This window comes from Heptranchias perlo, chromosome 14 (genome assembly GCF_035084215.1).
Source record: "Heptranchias perlo isolate sHepPer1 chromosome 14, sHepPer1.hap1, whole genome shotgun sequence".
Taxonomy (NCBI): domain Eukaryota; kingdom Metazoa; phylum Chordata; class Chondrichthyes; order Hexanchiformes; family Hexanchidae; genus Heptranchias; species Heptranchias perlo.
Genome location: NC_090338.1, coordinates 64,127,471 through 64,150,803, shown reverse-complemented (window position 1 = coordinate 64,150,803; position 23,333 = coordinate 64,127,471). Strand labels below are relative to the sequence as shown.

At 44.8% G+C, this 23,333-nt stretch overlaps 1 protein-coding gene across 3 annotated transcripts in view; it reads right to left on the bottom strand.

Annotated features, from left to right (window-relative positions):
* Window positions 1-1,502: 1,502 nt before the first annotated feature.
* The window catches only part of LOC137332583 (dihydropyrimidinase-related protein 3-like), a 193,010-nt gene continuing 171,179 nt past the window's right edge, over window positions 1,503-23,333 (bottom strand). For 2 of the 3 annotated variants that reach the window (XM_067996513.1, XM_067996515.1), the window contains exons 13-15: window positions 10,184-10,343; window positions 6,878-6,913; window positions 1,503-5,050 (exon numbers count right to left, since the gene is read on the bottom strand). In XM_067996513.1, coding sequence (XP_067852614.1) covers window positions 4,962-5,050; window positions 6,878-6,913; window positions 10,184-10,343 — 285 coding nt within the window. In that variant the 3' untranslated portion in view covers window positions 1,503-4,961. The remainder of the gene's footprint in view (window positions 5,051-6,877; window positions 6,914-10,183; window positions 10,344-23,333) is intronic. The other variant, XM_067996514.1, reaches the window with a different exon arrangement.

Genomic DNA, 23,333 nt, shown 5'->3' with positions numbered 1-23,333 from the left:
GAGTATCAGGAACGTACGACATACTACGCATCATTATTTTTGGGCCAAGCAGCACTTTGAAAGTGAGTGTGTGATGACTCCAATTTTTGTTAGGAAGGGGTATTAAGGGTCATGGAACCAACGCAGGTAAATGGTGTTTAGGTACAGATCAGCCATGATCTAATTGAATGACAGAACAGGCTCGAGAGGCTGAATGGCCTCCTCCTGCTCCTAAGACACACATCTGGTATAAAAATAAATCCAGTGACCAACACAATTTTCAGATTGTTCTCCCCTCCCGAAGGAATTGGTTTTGTATCAGGTCCTTGGGTGTCAGCAACCCTTCACTACCTCATCCAAAAAGGAATCTTCATGCGTCAAGCAACACAGTGTGTGTCATCAGGCTATTCAGCCATGTGGAACCTCACAGTCAAACGTCATCCTGTTCTTATCCCCAACAGTTGGGCGCCTCTTACTGTACTTCATATAAACTAAATAGTTTCAACCGATAGGCTGAGGAGCACAAGATATGCAAATTTTCTTAAACGTAAAGAAAGTATTAGTTAGAAAACATAAAATGTAAATAAACAAGAGAAAATGAGAGGACGGTGAGCAGATACAAGTAAAAATATTTAAGTTTTTAATAAAATTAGATCTTAGGTTTTTAATTTAGCGATTTCCATGAACTTTCCTTAGTCACCCAACAATTAAAGGTGATTGGAACTACATTTTAAGTGTTCATAGATAAAGTTTTAAGTATATTTAATTAAATTTAATTTCTCTGTTAGTCCACTGGGTGGTGACTGAATACCACTGTTGGTGAAAGGCTGGTCACATGACCTAAAGATGCCATTTTATGGCAGGGAACTGAGTTTATTTTTTGAGGATGTGGAAGTTAAACCACTGAGGAGACCTTGAGAACTCCATCAACTGTGTTTTCAAATGAGCACGAAAAGCCAAATTTACAAGAAGTACCGTGCCTGCACAATGGAAATTAATAGTTGGACACCTTTAACCCTTCGTGTTAGATCAGCACAGTGGCTTCTGTTTGCTGGTTTAACAAATACGCCACAGCTGATTTTAAACATGTTAATAAAAGGTTCCCTCCCTCCCTCCCTCCTCCCCTAATTTTTAGTTTACACAAACCTACAGAAATATTTCACCAGCCCTTTAAACTGGCAGACTGGGCAAACAGCCCAGAGTCTGGGGTTCAGTCCAACAGGGAAATCTTGAGCGTACACTGCTAGTTAACGACTGAAACACAGGCGAGAAGAAAATGATAAATGCAACACAGTGTGTCCTTGGGAAGCCATATTTGCATAAATTTATTAGTCCAAGACATGTACTGTAGATACAAACATAATTAAATACAAGAAAGAAACAATTTCTAAACATCAATCACCTTGGTAATGTTGTCCTTACACCTTCTTAAAACACAGGCTTTTTGAAGAAAATGGTAATTAAAAATCATCAGCTGTTCAAACCTCATTAACTACAAGAGATTTTAGTGTGTTTTTCTTTAAAAAAAAAATCTGCACTGAACCAATGTGAGCAACACACCCAGTACATCCTGAACATGGAGTCAGACACCTTCCATAACGCAGTAGTCCTTTGCTGCATTATGCTGTCAGTAAGCTGCGTGCGAAATGAAACACTCAACATCAATAGAAAAGAAGAAATCAGAGAATTGAATATTTGAAAGACCCTTATCAGTTGTTATATCAATTAAACATCTGATGGAGAGAAGGGAGATGTCCTTCTCCTTCAGTTATTGTTGAGCCTTAATGATATGATAAAATGGTGGACAGATGGCAGCCATTTTAAGGTCTTTAAAGGCCAAATGAAGGATTTTTTTTTACTGCGTCCTGTTTATTTGTTTCATGCTTTCTGTTATGTTCCTTCCCCCACCTCTCACAAAAAAGATAGCCCATGTAAAGATGAGAGCAACTACATTTATTTCCTTTCAATGAATTACAGACACAGATCATCGAACAGTCTATGAAACATGATGGTTTGTGTGCTAATGGGACCGAAAGCTGCCAAGCCTCACTAGTTTTGATTTAAAAATGTCAACTATTTTGATGTATCTCATTCTTAAAAAAGAATAAATGCAGGCCCCTGTGTCTAAATGGGTTTGTGACCAGTCTCACTAATTTTGATAGTAAATCTCACTCCTAATACTTCCCAGGTCTTGGGAAAGTCAATCAGTGAGGGAAAAACAAAACAGTAGGCTAGGTTTAAATAAATGGAAAGCCCCATTGCAGACAGATACTGTGCAGCTTTGCTCAACTATCCTGGAGGAGTAGGCGTTAATCAGGGAGATATTTTAGCAGTGCTTTCCCTCAGGAAATCCTACAAGTGGGCATGGCCTGTGGGAGGAGTGGGTTCTCTTGTGTCCATGCTTTCCTCGTGATCTTATGAAAGGATGACGTTAATCTTTATGTCAAGGTGCCATTCTTCCATTCTCTGACACGCCCATCGTTTACAACGGAAGAGGCGATTTGTGGGAGTTAAGGGGCGTGTCATTCCCCTAATAACAGCACCCCAGGTGTTTTTTTTGAGGGGGGCGGTTGCTTTTTACAGGGTTTATCATAGATGTTTATAATTGAAGCTGGCTAAAAGTTTGACTATACAGCTTGCACCCCAACAAACAGTAGTATTGGAAGCATTTGTTTGGGGCCTCCTAGTCATATCATTGCTAAACATTACATTAACACATTGCTGGTTAGGGGAATAATCCAGGAACATTAAAAAAAAACATTATGCTGCTTTTGTATTGTATTAAGGCTGTATAAAATATATTCATTAAATACAGTACGCAGAGTCCTGTCTAAAGAGAGAGACATGGTAATATTAACACATTGATGCAATACCTCGGTTAGTTTCTAAGTAGGGTGGTGTTTAGAGGTAGTGTGTGTGTGTGTGTGTGTGTGTGTGTGTGTGTGTGTGTGCGCGCACACAGGCGAGCAGCAAAATAAAAACTGTGAAAGCACTTTCGGACTTTGAAGTAATGCAATGTATGACTTGACGAGCCAATTTCTAGAAGGTTCAGCATCATGCACAAGGTTTAACATGAATACACATCAAGACTATTGTTCTTTAAAAGGATGCACCGATTACAGTGTATTTGAGGCTATTTAAGAAAATTATGGGCCAAATACAACTTTGTTTAGAGCAGACTGGGTGTTTGGAGGTCAGCTCGTGATTAAATCGAGTTTTTTTCCCCCCCCCACATTTTTGTCCCTCTCCTCTCCAGAAAGCAATGCACCTGGCCATTCTTCCTGTGTGAATCTAGACTGAGAGTGCTGGCAGGCCATTCAACCGTGTAAGACCTCACAGTCAAATCCAATCCTGATCTCACCTGCTGTCCGTATCTGCACATTTCCCAGTTGGAATCACTGGTTAGCAATCAGGCATCGAGAGCCTGGCTTATACCCCTCCCCAACTCACAGATGCTCAGGGCATTTAGTCCTACACCAATTCTTCATCGGCTGAGGGGAATGAACTCAGCACAAACTGGAGATTTAGCTTGGGGTCTTCTGGTCTGTGTGGTTTATGACTTAACCAAATTGAGTTAACTTGAGTGGTGAGGTGGACATTATTATAAACTTCCATTAGCAGTATCAAGGAACAAATCTTGAATTAACCCCTTCACCAGCAAAACAATATTAAATTTAATGAAATCCTTCTGACCACTGTTGACTTCTATCCAGATTCCCAATGATAAATTTTACTTCCTTTGTCCCTGCAGTTAAATATGACGTGTACTTTGGGTGCAATCAATTGAAAAAAAGTAATGTTTGAAGAGATGGTGATATCTTAAATCAATGCTATGTGCTGCTGAAGGGTTTGAGCACTGGTATTAGCCCCCTCCTCATTTCAAGGTGAGCGACTGCTTCTTGTAGGCTTTGCCGGCCTTTGTAGCTGTGGATGTAATCGCAGGTCGGCAACCTCTGACCCGGTGGGCTGGTAAGAGAGCGCTCACAGCAGACTGAGTGGGCAGTAATGGGCATTACAGGTGACCTAGTCCTGAGGCGGCTTCACTAACTCCCAACGTCACGTGCCCTTTCACTCAGAGGGTTAAGGTGGGCTGATTAATTGAAGGGGGAACTGCCTTCAAAGAAAATGTTTGGGAAGCTTTATCTGTTAAAGAGGAGCCAAAAGAGTCACGCGTTGGCATGACTGACACCCGCGGAAGAGGCATCAAGTTGTATCTTGACGCAATTTACATCAAAGCAAATTATCTGAAACAGGAAAAATGGTTTGCCCGACACATTTTATGAGGGACAGTCACACCGTGTTAATGCTTGCGATCAAATTACAGACCGAGAAACTGAATTACTTCAACAGGCATGACTAAAATTGATACATTCCCAATAAAGTAAGAGCCAAAATTTCAATCGGAAAAAGAGCGATAAACATTTAGCAGTGTAAACCATGGCTATTTCCCCCTAAATTGCCTCGACACTTAAGCAGAAGGCTCACCAAACTAGAATTCCATGTAATACATGAGCCTTAATTCAGAGACACGGCCTTGAAGCCTATCCTGAAGGGTGTTAAATTGCAGAAATGAAAATATTTCTTTCATGACAGGCAGTCTGGCGACACACAGCAGGGACGATCGGAGAGGGGGTGTGGGGGAGGGGGAGGGTGATGTTGTAGTGAATAAACCAGTCGTTTTAAAAAAGAAAATAAATTAATAGAAAAACTGTAATCTTCGCATCCTTACTTGTAAACTGTGACAGCTTAAGGCTAAATAAATGAAAACAACAAGACATTCTTAAAGCTATGGCAAAGTAGCATTTCTCATCAATAAGGCTTGAGGCACTGTTAATAGTCAATCCAAAGTAACCATTTATTTTAATTTTTTTTTGTAGGACAAACACAATTATCTTTTTGCTTTTTTTGCAATACGTCACCATTACAGCACAATTTCTTTCCTTCCCCCCCCTCTCTTTCTCTTTCCTTTCCCGTCGCGGTCTTCAACTGAGCGAGGTGATGTTTGAACGGCCGCCGGGAGGGACGACGATGCGGTGACCGCTGCGACGAGGGCCGTCGTCCACTTGAGCCCCTGCGGGCGAGAGGATTGGAACGTGCATGAAACAAAGCAGCCCACAAGAGACAGACAATCCCTTTCCCCCCTCCCCTCGCAATATCTCCCCCCTCCCGCCACCACCTCCACCCCCCTCAACAAACGTCAAATTCTTTTTGTCCTTGGTAAGGAGGTCAGGCAGGATGGTGTCAAGTCAGTGACTAATTTATCTTACTTGGCCACGCCCTCACTACGTGGCTTGTTAAACTGCAGGCAGTACATAAGATTTATGTCCTAATTTAGCAGCAGCAATTCAGACAATGCACATCAATTAGTACGAGTGAGCTGGCCCACTGGCCTTGGCACTTTAAGGCAGCAAAGGCTGTTTAAAGTGATGTCACCCCTGTTCTGTTTTCTTAATCCCTGTACGCTTTGGCATCCTCCTTCAGTTAGCAAGGAAGACTTTGTCTTTCTCCCTCCTTCCTACTCTCCACTCACCATCCTTTAAACACTCAGACGACAAGTTGGTCTCGACGCACTGTAAACCAGCTTCCCTATCAACCAACGGGAACTGCCCGCTTTTGCGTTCAACAAAATTGAAGGCAGGTCACTCTTGATTGTTCAGGAGCAGCACAGGTAGAGGCCGGGTAACAGGTCATGTGGCCCTCCCTCAGTTTGGAGCATGATGCTTGATATGGCAGTGGAAAGAATTGGAGGATACCAATAAATTTGGATAGGTACACTCTTCCTAATGCGCCCTCCTCTAACTTCATTTGTCCGCTGACCCCCAATTCCAAAACTACATTTCTCTGCATCCGCTGCACACTCCAACTACATGAAGCCTCAGCTTCTGCTTCCAAGCTTACACTAGCCAATACTGTTGATATTTTGACAGATACATGGGTCGACTGGGTCAGTCAACCAGAGGGGGTCAGTGGGTGGAACCTACTGTCTGCAGGGAGGTGGGGGAGAAAGAGTTTGAATCTCTCTCCCCCTCTCTGCATAGGTTCTATGACATGGTGCAGTCCCAAAGCCAGTTACTGCTGGCCTGTGCTCATAGCCTAGAACCATTTATAATCGATCACTAAACTGGCGCACTCATCATTCAGACAGGCTTATCCAGACACATAGGACTGGCTGTTGTGGGAAGTGTACAGTAGGAGGTGGTCTCCTGAGGTTTGGGGGGGGGTTAAGGCACAGTACGGGGTTCCCTGCTGGGGTTGAGGGGGGTGGGAGGAGGGATGAGGGAACAGAGTACAAGGGATCACCACCCGGCATCTGGTCTGTCCTAGAATTGTCCTGCGAATACTTGACATTGACAGTGGGTGGAGATAAAGGACTTCATTCCCCAGCATTCAAATTCTTCACCTTAATCAGCACCAAAGTCCATATAAAAAAAATTACAACAAAAAAGTAAAGTAGCAACCAAGAGTTAAAGAAACTCAGCATTTACCAATCAACAAAATTCATCATTACAGGGAAGCTCTTTGCTGTACAGGAAGGTTTAATACGATTAAAGGAGCAAAAACCACAAACAGTAAACTTATTCACTAAAGGCACCACAGATCACCGTTTGGTTTTCCTTAAGGGCTAATGTCTGAATAATCTTAAAACTGTTCAGTAATTGTCTGTAATTCTTTGTTCAATCTCTGCCTCACTTCACAATTCACCAGCTTACAAGTAAAGATATCAGGTGGGGGTGGAGGGAACATTGGGGGAGGGGGGGTTTTGCTTGGTTTGTGTGCAATCTATTTCAGTAGATTAAATCCAGTCAGTTAAAGTCGAGTTTGTATTCACAAAAAAAAAAGCTCTCTTGGCCTCCAAGGCCCAAGTAATTTTTCATTTTTAAACTTGGTTGTTCCATACCTGCATTAAGTTTTGTAAAACCATCAGTAGTTCTTCCTATTGAAATGAATGGAAATGTTTAATTGATAACGCAATATGGCCAATTTTCTGAAGGGCTCAAGTCTATACTCTAATTACAGCTTCAAATGATTATTTTTGGTGATTTTTTTGACCCCATTCATCAAATAATGGCTTTACAAAGTAACCTCTGGTATTTTGGAGCACAGGAAATTTGCTTTGCAAAAAAAAAATCTAAATTTCAATCTTATTAAAAAAAACTTAAACAACACCAACTTGCATCTATAAAAGTGCCTTTAATGTAGTAAAATGTCCCCCTTTGCAGGAGTGAAATCAGACAAAACAATTGTTAGAATGAGAATTTGTCTGGTAGATTCTCCCCCCCCCCCCGCCCCCCCGCCCGCCCCGCAACTAGTGCGGACTTTGGTCAACCAGTGAAGCCGTCCATCGGCTGCCTGTTTAGTCCCGGGGGGATGCCCGGTCCATTTTGAGCGGAACTTGAGCATCCCAGGATGTCCTGCCAGCTCCGGACCGCCACAATATCGGGCGACCTGCAAAAAAGGTAGCTCCGTCAGGAAGGGTGGAGTTCTGTGATGGCAGCAGCCCTGGGCTGGTTTTGTAGATCCCAGTGGAGCACTCCTGCTCCTCTCGGCCCCATGAATATACATGTAACAATTACCTCTGGGCTCCTTCTTCGACTGGACCCCCATCTACGTCATAGGTGCCCAATTCGCATGTTAAAAGGGTCTACCGTTTTGAGTCAGGCGGCTGCTCCAGCCACATACAGGTAGGCCCAGTGGAAGACTGCCGTGGCCATAGCGACGACAGGAACGGAGCGGTAAGTCATTCCCCCGCCATTTTCGACGCGCCACCTCTCCCCGCCCACCCCCACCCCTGTTTCCGATGGGCAGCAGGCCTCAAACTCTGCTCCTGTAACTCTAATTGGTTATTTGGTTAGTTTGAGAAATCTTTCTGCATCACAACAAACAAATGAAAAAATGTGAAAAGCAAAATTAACACAGAGGGTTCTTTTGCAGATGGAACATGTGCAGAGTTGTGAAGTATATTTGAAATGGTCAAAATGGAGGACATGACAGTCAAACAATGATGCCATCAGACTGAGCTCACATGACTAACACCACATATTGTACCTAGACATTCCTTAGAAGAGAAACATCGAGAATCCAATCCTTAAACCTTAAACTTGAGTGCAATTCTCTTTCTAGTAAATCCCGTGTTAAAATAAAACATGAATCCAAGAGGAAAATGAAGACCACCTCGTAAATGATGAGAGATTAAATCCTGCATCAGACACAATATTTTTCCAGTTCAAAGCCCTTTTGCAAATCCTCTGGTGGATCACTGCACTGCCCTGGGTGGAACTGAGCTGTACAAAGCTGGGACATCCCAGGTTAGCTGGTCTCAGCTGGGGCAGTAGTAAGGACACTACATTTGGCCTCAGCACCACGAGGGTGAGTGGAAAAAAATCAGCTAGAAATAATGCTCTTGATTATTACCCGGTGGCCAGTGCTGAAAGGCATGGAGGGCAGAATGGGGCCTGATGATGCCGATGACCAAATGACCTGCCAATACTTTCTCGGCCCCCACACATAAAGACCAGTCACTTTGGTGAGGTGCCAGTCAGTTGCAAGTGCCTGTGGCACCTGCATGTTTTGGACAGAAAGGGAGAGAATTGGCAAAACAATGTAGGAAAAAAAAAAATAATTTCACTGTAAAATATCACATTTAAAAATAATTTCTATAAAGAGTAATGAATATTCACCAAAGTTTGGAGTACCTGCACCACCACCCCCATCCTTCATACCAAGTTCTCCTTCACATACCACAGGCAATGATCCAAAGCCAGCACAGTGGGGGTTTCCAAGATGCCTGTCCTTTTAAGACTGCCCATCCCCCTTCCTGTACCCTACGGAGACTCTCCAGTTATTTTCGACTAGTGAAGGCCTCATTAGCCCTTTGCCAATCAAAACAGAGAGAGCACTTCTTCCCTCTCAAGAGTTGATATCTATCTACTCACCAGTGCATTTGCCAATCAAAACAAAGGCTCAGTTTCTTCCCACTCACACAATAAATACATCTTCTTGAATATTAAAATAAAATCTATAAACACAGGAACTCCTTCTCAACGAAGATCAAGAGCCACATGGAGGTTGGTGGGAAGACTGTTACATTTAAAACTTCATCTAGGGAATGACCACAACCCTTTCACTCAGTGATCGTCTTTCATCTTTTCCCTTATAAGTTATCATTCATTAGCTGGGAGGAAGCCCTGGACTTGCCATAAATTCATGGTGGGATGTGGCTATTTTATACGTTGTTTAAAAAAATACAATTAACACGTCCTCTCCCTGTACATATCCTCACGTTGTGCACCATTTGAGGGAGCAGGCAGCGGATTCTGGGGAGTCTATCAACGCGGCTCTATCCCCCCCCGCCCCGCCCCCCCATTTCTCCTGTCTGTGGATAAGCAGACCCGTCTTCGCTTTTATTGTCTCCCTCGATGAACCGACCGAGCTTGGGAACTTACCACAAGTGGCATCGCCGTCCTAGACCACCCGCCCATCGGTGGGACCGAGGGAGTCGGCCCACTCAAGCGATGGTTCGGCATAGTGGCTGCGCAGCAGAGGCGGCAGTGCATAGAATCATACAGCACAGAAGGAGGCAATTCAGCCCATTGTGCCTGTGCAGGCAGCTTAAAAGAGCTATCCAATTAGTCCCACTCCCCTGCTCTTTCCCCATAGCCCTGCAAATTTCTCCTTTTCAAGTATTCAAAAAAATTCTCATCTCCCCCCTTGGTTCTTTTGCCAATTATCTTAAATCTGTGTCCTCTGGTTATTGACCTTGCTCCCTATCTACTCTGTCAAATCTTTTCATAATCTTGAACACCTTTATTAAATCTTCCCTTAACCTTCTCTGCTCTAGGGGGAACAATCCCAGATTCTCTAGTCTCTCCACATAACTGAAGTCCCTCATTCCTGGTACCATTCTAGGGCCTCTGCACCATCTCTAAGGCCTAGACATCCTTCCTAAAGTGTGGTGCCCAGAATTGGACACAATACTCCAAGCTGTGGCCCATCCAATGATTTATAAAGGTATACCATAAGCATGCTGGTGCACCACCGAACTAACAAGAACACAATGTGCTCTTAAAATGACAGGAATCCCATAATGTTCTCCCACCGGCTACTGCTATCTTTGAATAATTCCCCACGGTACATTAATGGAAGAATCCCAATTGAATTGGATTATTAGGAGTTAGAAATGGGCCCCTTGGTACTGAGCTCTTACCTGAAAGGCTGAAGCCAGACTGGTGTAGATTTCGAACTGGTTGGGGCTGTTTGGAAGGGGATGTCTTGGCTGATGCCGAAGGGGTTCCTGCTTTGGGAGTGCCTAGGTCGTGCACTGGCCCGTCGTACATTCCTCTTGGTACACCACGCACCTGTGCCAACTAGGAAAGATAAAAGGTATACATTAGATAGACTCCAGCTATGATGGTCAGGTCTTACAGGCCTCATCAAGATGATGCTGATAAAGGGCTAGTCTTACCCATGAATTTGGCAACTTATCATTTATCTCTTAATGCCCTTCACAACCCCTTCCCTTCACCCCCCCTCGGCCATCAAATACATACATTTTTTAACCAAGGGGGGGGGGGGTAGGAAGCTCACCCCCCCAGTCATCTGCCGGCAATCTGGCTGTCAGATGTTGCATTGTCAAGGCAACTCGCCCTGATTCTCCAACATGGCAGCCACACGGTCACAAGGGGTGGGTTAACCTGGCTGGAAAAGTCCATCCCAGAATTTCTGAATTTGTACAGAGCAGCTTGTGGCCAAATGTAGATAAGAAAGCACAGAATGACAGAAAAAAAAATTCAGTCCATTCCACACATCATGTGCAATCAAAGAATGTCTATCTTTACACCTCCACTGTGCAAAACTTGCTTTCCAGGGATGACTTCCCTCATTGTATTCCATGAATTATCTGGTCTCTACATATCCCAATAACCTTCAATTCCTTTCCTAACCGTCTATTTCACCATCATTGGCATTAGAGAAAGAGAGAAAGACTTTCATTTTTGTACTGCCTTTCACAACCTCAGGACGTCCCAAAGCACTTTAAGACCAAAGAAGTATTTTTGAAGTGTGGTCACTGTTGTAATGTTGTAGGGAAGCTGCTGCTTTAATTGTTGAACACCACCCCTTCTCCCATGCCATCCAAATGCAGGGCATGCGTGTTGAGAGGGGCTGTTTTACAATGGGCACAGCTGGTAGAGGAACCAAGCTTACAGGCACTCAATGGGTTAAACTTGGTGAATAAACAGGGCTTCAGTGCTAAATAGAAACACTTCAGGTCTGCCATGAACATGCAATGCCCATTGGAAAATGTTGCTGGAAGATGTGCACAGTATTGATAGGCCAGCAGTAATTTATTTAATGCATGGCAGGAGCACGTATAAATATTATCACAAGTCTGTACTAATTAACACTAATCCATCAGCACGGTGCTAGGAAAACTAAAGCCAGATGTCCTGCAAAAAAAAAAAACCCCGACGGGATTAGTAAGAAGTACAGCTGAATCCACGATGAGCTAATGGGTGGATCAACAAGTTGCCATTTTCAATCTTCGCAGAATGGAAGTGATGAAAAGGATTTATCTTTTATTAAGAAACTCAAGGTGAAGGGCCAACGCCCCAGCACAGGCACCACCAGGGTTGAAAGGAAGAGGAGAATTTAAGATAAATCAAATAGTAGTGGTTAAGTGATGCCAGTTTGGGTTTTGGAAGTCTAGATTGTAGGAGGAAGGAGCAAGTGAGGTAAGATTTAATTTTGTCATCTGCTGAGAAACACGAGTCTGACAGCGGTGAGGTCACCAGAAGCCTTATCCTTCCCCAACAGAGCTGCTCAAAAATTCCCACAATAACCAGAAAAGGTTTTTGATTTAATTTCATTAGCAGCAAGGAAATGGTCACAACACAAACTATGATCCCACCCTCCTGTCCTGAGTACTGTCTCATCTTTGACCGGGCAGCTCTACTCCCAAATGCATGAGATTCTTTTATTTCCCTTCTCTTGAAGGTGTCGACGTCTGGGCTACTGTTCCACTTGCAGGCTATTTGACTCCAGGGGCTGGTGCAGATCCTGCCCTCCTTCAACATCCAAACACACACTTCCAGCAGTGGGTGCTGGATAGTGATCAGGAGTGAGATTTTTGCCTCACTTGTCCCTCCCTAATGGAGCAGCGTTGAGAAACGGTGATGTTATTATCACATTTGCTGACACAAGAGTCACTGCTCTTTAAATAAATTCAGTGCGTATAAAGTATTTTGAGATGTTTCTGAGAGGTCTTCTATTTAAGGCTTTCTTAAACGATGCAAGGACACTTCAAGGTTTGCATCAAGTGTAGTGTCTACCATTGGATCTTTTTAATATGAGGAGGGTACACAATTTGGAGTCAGCTTTGTCCCAATGTTAAAAATTAATCAGCAGAGGGAGCTCTAATGTTGCTGAAATTAGTGTTAATCACAACTAGGCACAACCGGCAGTATAACTCGGCTATGTAGTGCACGCTACATGTAACAGTATTGGACCTGTGAAAAAATGATCCAGTGTGACAACCTATCACTGGACACTAATGGCGGCCCATGGTATCCGTGTGCTGCAGAGAGAGAGACAGGATGAACTTGCATTTATATAGCATCTTTCATAATCTCAAGACGTCCCAAAGTGCATTACAGCCAATGAAGTACTTTTGAAGTGCAGTCACTGTTGTACTGTAGGAAACACGGCAGCCAATTTGCACACAGCAAGGTCCCACAAACAGCAATGAGATAATAATCATTTTATTAGTGATGCTGGTTGAGGGATAAGTGTCAGCCAGGACACTGGGGAGAACTCCCCTGCTCGTCTTCATTTAGTGCCTTGGGATCTTTTACATCCGCCCTAGTGAGACTTGGTTTAACATCTTGACCGAAAGACGGCACCTCCGACAGTGCAGCACTCCCTCAATACTGCACTGGAGAGTCAGCCTAGATTATGTGCTCATAATGTCTCATTTGTGTCTGGAGTGGGACTTGAACCCACGATCTTCTGACTCAGAGGAGAAAGTGCCACTGAACCAAGGTTGACACCATTTAGATACAATCCTCATTCGCAATGGTTTGAATTGCCATGAGGATACTTTTGAAATGCCTGCCCAGATTGAGAGCAGAGGGTAAATTTTCTGATTTCCCACTCCCAAAATGGATGGCGAATCTATGGCGGTAAGTGTACGCTCCCACATGAGCGGATCTCCATGTCGAAGGGGGTAGACAATCAAAAACGTTACCCTCAGGTCTTCAATACTGTAACGCTCAAAGCATCTCGAGTCTAATCACACCTGATTAACTAAACTGAATTCTGTACTAGACGTGGGAATAGCTTTCCTGCCAAACATGCTTCCCTTGCAGTCGAGATTGGTAATTATGAGTGAGCAGAGAGAATGCAGGTTTATGGCTTTTAGCTGAATGTTTTTAAATGGCTTCAGAGCAAAAACAAGTCATTGTTTTATAACGGGGTGTAGTTTCCCACTTAATGAAGCTCTGGCTCCATCACTGTGTACCAGGGCTGCAAGACTCGGTGCTGGATGGCCACCAAGAACATGAGATGCTGGGAGATCAGCAGCAGTTTGCTGCTGGCTGGAGAAAATAAAAAGTGAACGACACAGCCTCGTACTGCAAGAAAGCACTCTCTATTTGGACAGACCGGAGCGGGGGGGGGGGGGCGGGGCGAGGGCACGTAGGTAATTTTTACTTTGGCCAACAGTGTAAAACAGGGGCGATGGAAATGAAAATGGGGAGAGATGTATAACAGGCAGCTGATCCAATATCACCCGCTTTACATTATCGCCCAAAATCAAAATCACTGTCCCATTCTCTTAAGTTAAAAACAGAGAACACTAGAATTACACAGCTCGCATCATCCAGCAACTGAGGAAGAAGGATAGGCCAACGGGCCATAATTCTTGCCCATTGCTTATGAAGGGGGTGAAAATAATCTATTCCCAACATGAACCTAACTTTCTCCTTCAAAGGCTGTTCCGGCGTCTGGCATTTTTTGCTATTCCCAACATTCATGTCTTTTTTATTTTGCATCATTCCAGTTTCTTGAGGGAGGAAGTGCAGAATTAAAGGGGAGGAAAGCCAAACAAGGGTATTGCCATTGTGAAAATATTTTTGACAGTTTGAATCATTTGGAGTAAGGAAGTGCGGGGGGTGGGGGGGCGAGGAGAGCAGCTGAGAGTAATTTCCATCATGACAAAAGCCTGCACAAGTTAATGGCGATGCACTTTAATGTGATCAATGATATCTCATTTACGAAAAAAGGATTTGTCAAAACCTCATTCAGGGAGACAGTGTCCCTTTAAAAATCTTGAGATATATATATATATATATATAAAAAACTATGTGGGTATACACACACACACACACACACACACACATGGCGTTCCCCCATTATCTCTGAGGTACAAACCATCTCCAACCATTCCACAAGTAGCCCTGTGGAGCTAACATGCAGCACCACTGTCAACTGCACAAAATACATATTAGACTGCTTCTAATTTTTTTTTTAAAAATAGAGCTACCCACCCCTATGAATAAAACAGATGAGTACAGTGCCCCGCTTGGGCTCATAAGTGGCAAGTAACATTCGCGCCAGATAAGTGCCAGGCAATGACCATCTCCAACAAGAGAGTCTAACCACCTCCCCTTGACATTCAACGGCATTACCATCGCCGAATCCCCCACCATCAACATCCTGGGGGTCATCATTGACCAGAAACTTAACTGGACCAGCCATATAAATACTGTGGCTACGAGAGCAGGTCAGAGGCTGGGTATTCTGCGGCGAGTGACTCACCTCCTGACTCCCCAAAGCCTTTCCACCATCTACAAGGCACAAGTCAGGAGTGTGATGGAATACTCTCCACTTGCCTGGATGAGTGCAGCTCCAACAACACTCAAGAAGCTCGACACCATCCAAGATAAAGCAGCCCGCTTGATTGGCACCCCATCCACCACCCTAAACATTCACTCCCTTCACCACCGGCGCACTGTGGCTGCAGTGTGCACCATCCACAGGATGCACTGCAGCAACTCGCCAAGGCTTCTTCGACAGCACCTCCCAAACTCGCGACCTCTACCAGCTAGAAGGACAAGAGCAGCAGGCTCATGGGAACAACACCACCTGCACGTTCCCCTCCAAGTCACACACCATCCCGACTTGGAAATATATCGCCGTTCCTTCATTGTCGCTGGGTCAAAATCCTGGAACTCCCTTCCTAACAGCACTGTGGGAGAACCGTCACCACACGGACTGCAGCGGTTCAAGAAGGCGGCTCACCACCACCTACTCGAGGGCAATTAGGGATGGGCAATAAATGCCGGCCTTGCCAGCGACGCCCACATCCCGTGAACGAATAAAAAAAATGTTTTGCAGGGGCAGATCGACCAACATAAAATCTTGCCCCAATGTGTTCCCAGAACCAAATCCCAATGCCCTGTCATTCCAGCACCACTGCTACATGGTAACCACATTTCCCCAGGGTTATCCTGTACCTATTGGCAGAAAGAGCATCTGCCAGTCCATGTTGCAACTGTGCTGTGGGAAAACAGGGAATAGACAGACAACTCTCCAGATTTTCTGCTCATTTACTTCTGTTAGCAAAGTAGCTAGGCGAAGAGACTCTTTACTAAACAACTAAAAATGGACTCTTGCAAACAACCACATCTTGAATTTATGTAGTGTCTTTAATGTTTAAAAAAAAGTCCCAAGGCACTTTACATATAGGTACTACAAATGAAACTGGACACCAAGCCAGGAAAAGGGAAATCAGGAGATGTGATGGCAAGCTTGGTGAAGAGATGGGTTTTAAGAAGGCAAAGACAGAGGACAAGAGCTAGACAGGTCTAGGAAGAGAGTTCCAGAGAGGAAGACTGAGGTGACTGAAGGCTGTATCACCAATGGTAGGGTGAAGGGAGGGTGGGGAAAAAGGCCAGAGTGTTTGAGAGGGTTTGTAAGGCCAGTGAAGCTTGCAATGGTAGGGATTGGGACAAGACTGTGGAGGGCTTGGTGTTCAGTTTCATTTCTAATTCCTATCTGTGAAGCACCTTGGGATTTTTTTTTTTTAATATGCTGGGGGATGGGTCAATAAGGACAGAGTGATGAATGAAGGGACTTAGTACAGGACACTAAGTTAACAATAATGAATCCCTACTAAATGAGCAAAGCTGGTGAATTAAAGGAGATGTACAGATAAAAAGAAATCTATGATGCTGGAAATACACAGAACAGTTAATGTCTGAAAGGGTGAGAGCGGTCAACATTTCAGGTAGGACTCTGTCAGTATTGTTTTTAAAAAGTAAGTTCTACTGAATAGTCACACAATCAGAAATGTTATAAAGAGAGGTATCTTAACACATCATATTAACATACTATGCAATATTACAAAGCATAGAGGCCTAAGATGCAGGACATAGAAACATAGAAACCTAAAAAATAGGAGCAGGAGTAGGCCATTTGGCCCTTCGAGCCTGCTCCACCATTCAATATGATCATGGCTGATCCTCTATCTCAATACCATATTCCCGCTCTCTCCCCATACCCCTTGATGTCTTTTGTGTCTAGAAATCTATCTAGCTCCTTCTTAAATATATTCAGCGACTTGGCCTCCACAGCCTTCTGTGGTAGAGAATTCCACAGGTTCACCATCCTCTGAGTGAAGACATTTCTCCTCATCTCAGTCCTAAATGTCCTACCCTGTATCCTGAGACTGTGATCCCTCGTTCTGGACCCCCCAGCCAGGGGAAACATCCTCCCTGCATCCAGTTTGTCTAGACCTGTCAGAATTTTATATGTTTCAATGAGATCCCCTCTCATTCTTCTAAACTCGAGTGAATACAGACCGAGTCGACCCAATCTCTCCTCATACAACAGTCCTGCCATCCCAGGAATCAGTCTGGTGAACCTTCGCTGCACTCCCTCGATGGCAAGTATATCCTTTCTTGGGTAAGGAGACCAAAGCTACACACAATACTCCAGGTGTGGTCTCACCAAGGCCCTGTATAACTGCAGTAAGACATTCTCGCTCCTATACTCAAATCCTCTTGCAATGAAGGCCAACATACCATTTGCCTTCCTATCTGCTTGCAGTGACTGGTGTACAAGGACACCCAGGTCCCTTTGTATATCAACATTCCCCAATCTATCTCCATTTAAATAATTCTCTGCCTTTCTGTTTTTCCTTCTGAAGTGGATAACTTCACATTTATCCACGTTATACTGCATCTGCCATGTATTTTCCCACTCACTCAACTTGTCTGAATCGCCTTGAAGCCTCTTTGCATCCTCCTCACAACTCACAGTCCCACCTAGTTTTGTGTTATTAGCAAATTTGGAAATATTACATTTGGTTCCCTCATCCAAATCATTGATATATATTGTGAATAGCTGGGGCCCAAGCACTGATCCCTGCGGTACCCCACTAGTAACCACCTGCCACCCGAAAAAGACCCATTTTATTCCTACTCTCTGTTAACCAATTTTCAACCCATGCCAGTATATTTTGCACACCAACCTCTTATGTGGGACTTTATCAAAGGCCTTCTGAAAATCCAAATAAACCACATCCACTGTTGGGAAGAGTCCAGTACACGGGCAGCCTACACACCAACTGTACACAAGACTCAACAAGGCCCCAAAATCCCATGCAAATTAGAGGCCATCTCAATAATACGACTGGAAAGCCGTCACTTAGGGATGCCCTAAGGGAAATATTTTAATCTTGCTCCTGGGTGACCCTCTCTGTTTAATAGAGACATCTTTGGCCCATTGCCCTCACTTCTTTGGCATGCAAAGGCCACAGTACTGAAGGAGTCATTGGGCTCAATTTTAACATTGAAAAACAGGTGGGTTGGGGGTGTCAGGGCATTGAAAGTTGCCAGCATTTAAGACGTGCCCCCAACCTGCCCATTTCCAGTTTTCACCGGGGCGGGCAACAAACCCGCTCCCAGGAGGCAGGGTGGGCCTTAAATCCTTTCAAGGAGGCTTCGGGCCTCCATTTTTCTGGAGCTCTCGATTTCAATGCTGGGTGGGGGGAATTCCCGGGCCTTCTGTTTTACGCCTTGTGAAAGGAGGCGAGAAGGCTCGAGACTAACAGGTCGGTGCCTAGAAGGGCACAGCTTGTGGGCCCGGAGGAGCAGGAATTCTTCCCCCAGGCCCAACAAGCCTACCTGCACCGGCCCCCCAATGATCGCAGGCATCCGACCCCCAATCGCGGATCCCCGACCGCCAGATCACGGACCCCGACCCCCCGATCTTTGACCCCCGACTCTCCCCCCAACTCCGATTCCCGATCCTCCTCCCCGACCCCGATCCCCCCACCCCGACCCCCCCCTCAACGATCACGGACCCCCGCGATGTCCCCGACACCCCCCCCCACCCCTGACTGACCCCTGATCCATCCCCCGTGGCTCACTACCTCCGTGCCAACCCATGCCCCCCCACCCCCCCCCCCCATCCATACAAAGATTTACCTGCAGACTTACTTGAAGATGTCCTCTCCCAGGCTGGTCTCCTGTCTGTCGGCGACCAGCCTGTCAATCAGGCCGGTCAGTCGGACGGGAAACCAAAAAAAAGTGTCAAAATCGTAAGTACGCCCGGGAAACCCGTACTGATGGGGTTCCCGACCTCAATTTGACCACCCCGCCACCACCCTCTTCCTGGCTCGGTTTTAAAATTGAGCCCACTGTGTCCCAGACCGTTCTGAAAAAATAAATGATGCCATTATATGGGCAGGCGGCAGCCCTTCCATTGCTGCTGGTGCCCAAACACCCCACCTCCCAGACCCACGATGCTCTCAGCGCACCATGTGTGAAGCACCAGATGCGTTACTGAAATATTTGGATAAGCTAACCTTGCATGATCGTGTAAAGTCTGCTTATTTGGCTGTTGGCCAAACAGTGCCCAAGGAGAAGGAATCCTGGTGGGACTACACCGGGATCACATTGCAGACCTCTTAATGTCTTCGAGCTGCCTCTGTTTACTGTCAATTTTGCTTTAGCAATATTGGTTAGAGAGAATCTGGCGGCAGACATTTTGGGCAGAACTCCTCCACCACCCCCCCCCCCCGATGACATCATGAAGTTCTGCTTCAGTGACATCGTAAAAGGGGAATTCATGTCACACGAGAGTCGCAGTTTGTAACGTCACACGATGGGGGGGGGGGTGGAGAGCTACACAAAATGGCCACTCCCAGATGGTTTCCAGCCAGCAATTTGAAAACTTATCCAATAGCTGAGGCCCTGAAATGTAAAGATATCGCTCTCTGTCACATTCAGTGTTGTGTGACTTCTCCTTTACAAAGCAGTCTTCCAAAGTGTTTCTCAGAACTTTGTCAAGATAACAATTTGCCTTAAAATTAAAAAAACAATTACAAAAATCAGTGCAAAAAATCCTATTTTTTTTTAATGAGTTGCACACCTTGTGTGGGGGGCGCGGGAGGGGGGGGTGACACATGGTTCTGATGTGACCAACACCTCTTTATTTTATGGTGCTCGTCCAACATCTTTTACACACGCTTTTAAAGAATTAATTAAGAGAAAGTAACATTTCCAGAACAGTTTTGAAAACAACCAAGACATTGTGCCAGAGCAATGACCCTGAGGGTGGTGAAAGGAGTCATTGTAACTGCCTTTAAATGAAAGTGGTGTCAGATGTTGCTGTGGGGTTGTAATTTAAAGCTGCACTCTCCCCTCCCCCAGCCGAAGCAATAGGCAAATTAAAAATGTTCCAATCCCACTATCATTGTTGGTTGGGGAGGGGTGGATAGAGAATGAGGGGGCAAGACCCCCATCATTTTTTTTTAACACATGGATTATATCCCTCTCAATCCAAATCTTGAATTGCCCTTCCTGCTCCCCCAACTCTTTTATGTGTGGTTGGACTTCTAATTAACAGCGTTTATTGTATTAGTTTGAATTCCCATTAACTTGGGCACAACTGTGATCCTACCCCCCACCATCCCCTGCACGCAGGCCTCCTCTAACCCCCCACCCCCCTGCCTTTCCCCCATTCCCCTTCCTCCGGATGCCGCATCTGCCATCACGTCCAGCCATCTGCTGTTGCCAAAGTCACTTTTTTAAGGTACACAGTCACTCGAGACAGATCATTACAATCCCTGGTCGTCCTCGTGTGGGTAGGGAGGACAAACAACTTGGCCAAAGGCCAGTTTACAGCAGGCCCCGTGAGGCCCTTCTGTACAATAACTTCGAAAATAAAGAGATGTGAAGGATAAACTTAATCCAAACATTTTTGAGATAGAAAATATACATGGAAGTAGATTAGAGCAAATTAATTAATGCCGGTGGTGGCATGGGATTTTTGTTGTATAAAACATTTAGGGAAAGACTTTTTAAAAATGTCAGTTTTGCCCCGTTACCCCTCTATACGGAGCGAGTCGTTGACTTATTGTAGAATTCCCGTCTGAGTCAGAAGAAGGGTTCGAGGCCCACTCCAGACAGCCCCGCTGAGTGGAGACCAGAATATGGTCTGTAAATAATGGGTTGACATCCAGCGGGGACTTGCGTCTGGACAGAGTGACCACTGGCTCATTGGTGGTGTACCCACTCCAGGGTCAGAAGCAGAAGGATCTCCCTGCATGTATGCTTCTGTACCACAACATATAGAGCGTGCATCCTTTGGGAAAGGGGAGGGGGGGGGGGGGGGGGGGGAAGCTCCTGTAGGAATTGTTTAAAAACCCTTTGCTTTCAACGTGCAAGCAAAGTGAAGTTACTATTTGAGGTTTATTTTAATTGGAGCAAAGGTTTGTGACTGCACCAAAAAGACTTAAAACAAAAAGGAATTAAACACTGGAACAATTAACCGAACAAATGCTTTCCTGTGTATACGTTGTGTACACATGGACATGACCGTGTATTCAGCTTTCGAAAGTACAAGTCATAGTTGACTGAAGTAACTTTCCTACTGGATTTAAGTAAACCAAACTGACGTGACAGCTACTGATGCGAGTAATACCCCCTGATAGACTGAGGAGTGGGCCAGGCTCTTCACTCAGGAATGTTCCACAATTGCATTTTTGCCCTGTTACTGCTGTCTAAGAATGAGCTCCATATATAGTGTAGTTGTACATCAATTAGGAAAAAAAATCCTTTGAACTCTTCCCTCCGTCTGCTGTCACGACTGAAAGGTGCTGACATCATGCAGGAGCCACACATTTGTAAAGCATTACATTCTAAAGCACTGAAATATCCGTTTAACATAAGGAAAGAGTTACTTTGCCCTTATTGTGCTTTACTTCATCTAGAAATGCAGGAACAGGAATAGGTCGTTCGGCCGATTGAGCCTACTCCACCATTTTGTTAAACGTGCCCACTCTATCTTCTCAGTCCCAATCCCCCACCCTTTCACTATATCCTTTAATACTCTTGTTTCTGGAGTTTATATCTCACTTCTAATCATCTAAATTGACTGCATCAATGGCCTTCTATTGCAGTGAATTCTCACAATCATTTATAAACAGATTTTTTTCTATATACTCTTTCAACCCTGTGCTCGCTAAACTGCATTGGCTCCCCGGTCAACCAGTGCCTTGATTTTAAAATTCTCATCCTCATGTTCAAATCTCTCCAAGGCCTCATCCTTCCCTATCTCTGTAACCTCCTTCAGCCCTACAACCCTCCAAGAAATCTAGGTTCTTCCAACTCTGGCCTCTGGTCCACTCCCATCCTCTTTCAGCCCACCATTGGCGGCCGAGCCTTCAGCCGTCTATGCCTCTTAATCAAGTGATTAAGAACTCCATAGTAACTGTCCTCATCCAACGAGTAATGCAATTCATAGAAATGGCAATTTTTTTTTTGGTCCCTCTTATTTTCTCCTTTCCTCTCCTACACGTGTTGACTTGTGTCGTAAGACGGTCTAATGGCCCTCGATCAGCCTTTGGAACCCTGACCAAGTGCAGAGTCTTCATGAGCGACCTTAGTCAGCAAGCGTCAGCAGGCTATTCAACTGTAAGTGAGGCACCAGAGCCGGACTTGTTCTCGTCCAATGTCCACACGAGCACAGTCTCCAGCAGGTGGCCCTGGGCTGCGATCGGGAGCAGGAACCCCGGGCCCAAATTTCCCCTTCCCCTCCCCAGGAGCACCGAGGCAAATCCTACACGGATATTATCTACCACGGTAGAGATTGAGGCAGAGACTGTCTCGGCCAGGGTGGATCAGTTCTGCACAAAATGGTGAATTTGCCAAGTACAGCATCAAGGGAGCTGCTTATGGCTTTGTTGACGGACATTCAGCTATTGAAAATAACGTGCAGAGCTGGGGTGGGGATGGGAGTCGCACTTTCCTTCTATGATATTAATGAGCTCCTGCAGACAATTCATCTGCTCTATTAACAAAAAAAAAATCAAAATCCTTTTGGCTGTCTGGGTCACCAGGGTCACCCTGCCCCAATGGTTACTAACAATGTAAGAATCCCATTAAATCCCAACAAAAATAAAAATATCAAATCTCCAAAGCCAGCATTAAATATGTTGTCACCTGATACATTCCAGATTTGGAAAAGCTCTGGCAAAAGTGTTTCTTCCTTTGCCTTTACAGATTTCAAGGCTTTCTCTGTTCCGTTCATTTGATGTTTTACACAGGGGAGCAATAAATGTTTTGTTTGACAAGAGTTACTGCCATGAAAAATGAGCAGGGAGGATGGCACTTTGTTTTTTTCTTAAAGTGAAATTAAAGGGATTGGGCAAGGAAGGTATTGGGTTCACTCTTAATGCACAAAGGCTTGTTAGACGCTCGCTCACGTACTGTAACCCCTAGATCAGCAGCACCAGTCAGTAATGTGATATCCTGTTCTACCCTGTCAATATTATACATAATCAGAATACTGCTCTACTTGGTGATTGTTTTTAATTCAAACTTCAAGAGCTGCTGACTTCAAATTAAAATTATGAATTAAAAAACAATGGAAGGTTTTGGCCAACTGAAATGAACACAACTTTTTGTAAACAATCCTTCAAAATGTCCGTCAATGTTGAAATATTCTAATAATCACCATGAAGGACTTTATTTATGACAGCTTCCTCACATCCTGATGCATGTAGAAGCCAAACACAGGGTGACACACGTGCTGACACACGAGAACACATATGGAAAGGTGCAGGCTGCAGTATGTGCAACTCGAGGTGACATACAGACTTGAACAATTAACACAACGAAACAGACCGAGGGGTCAATGTCACATATGGAACAAATTACAGGCCGGAGCGTGTCCAACGCGGTGCAATCTACAGGCCGGAGCGTGTCCAACGCGGTGCAATCTACAGGCCGGAGCGTGTCCAACGCGGTGCTATCTACAGGCCGGAGCGTGTCCAACGCGGTGCTATCTAC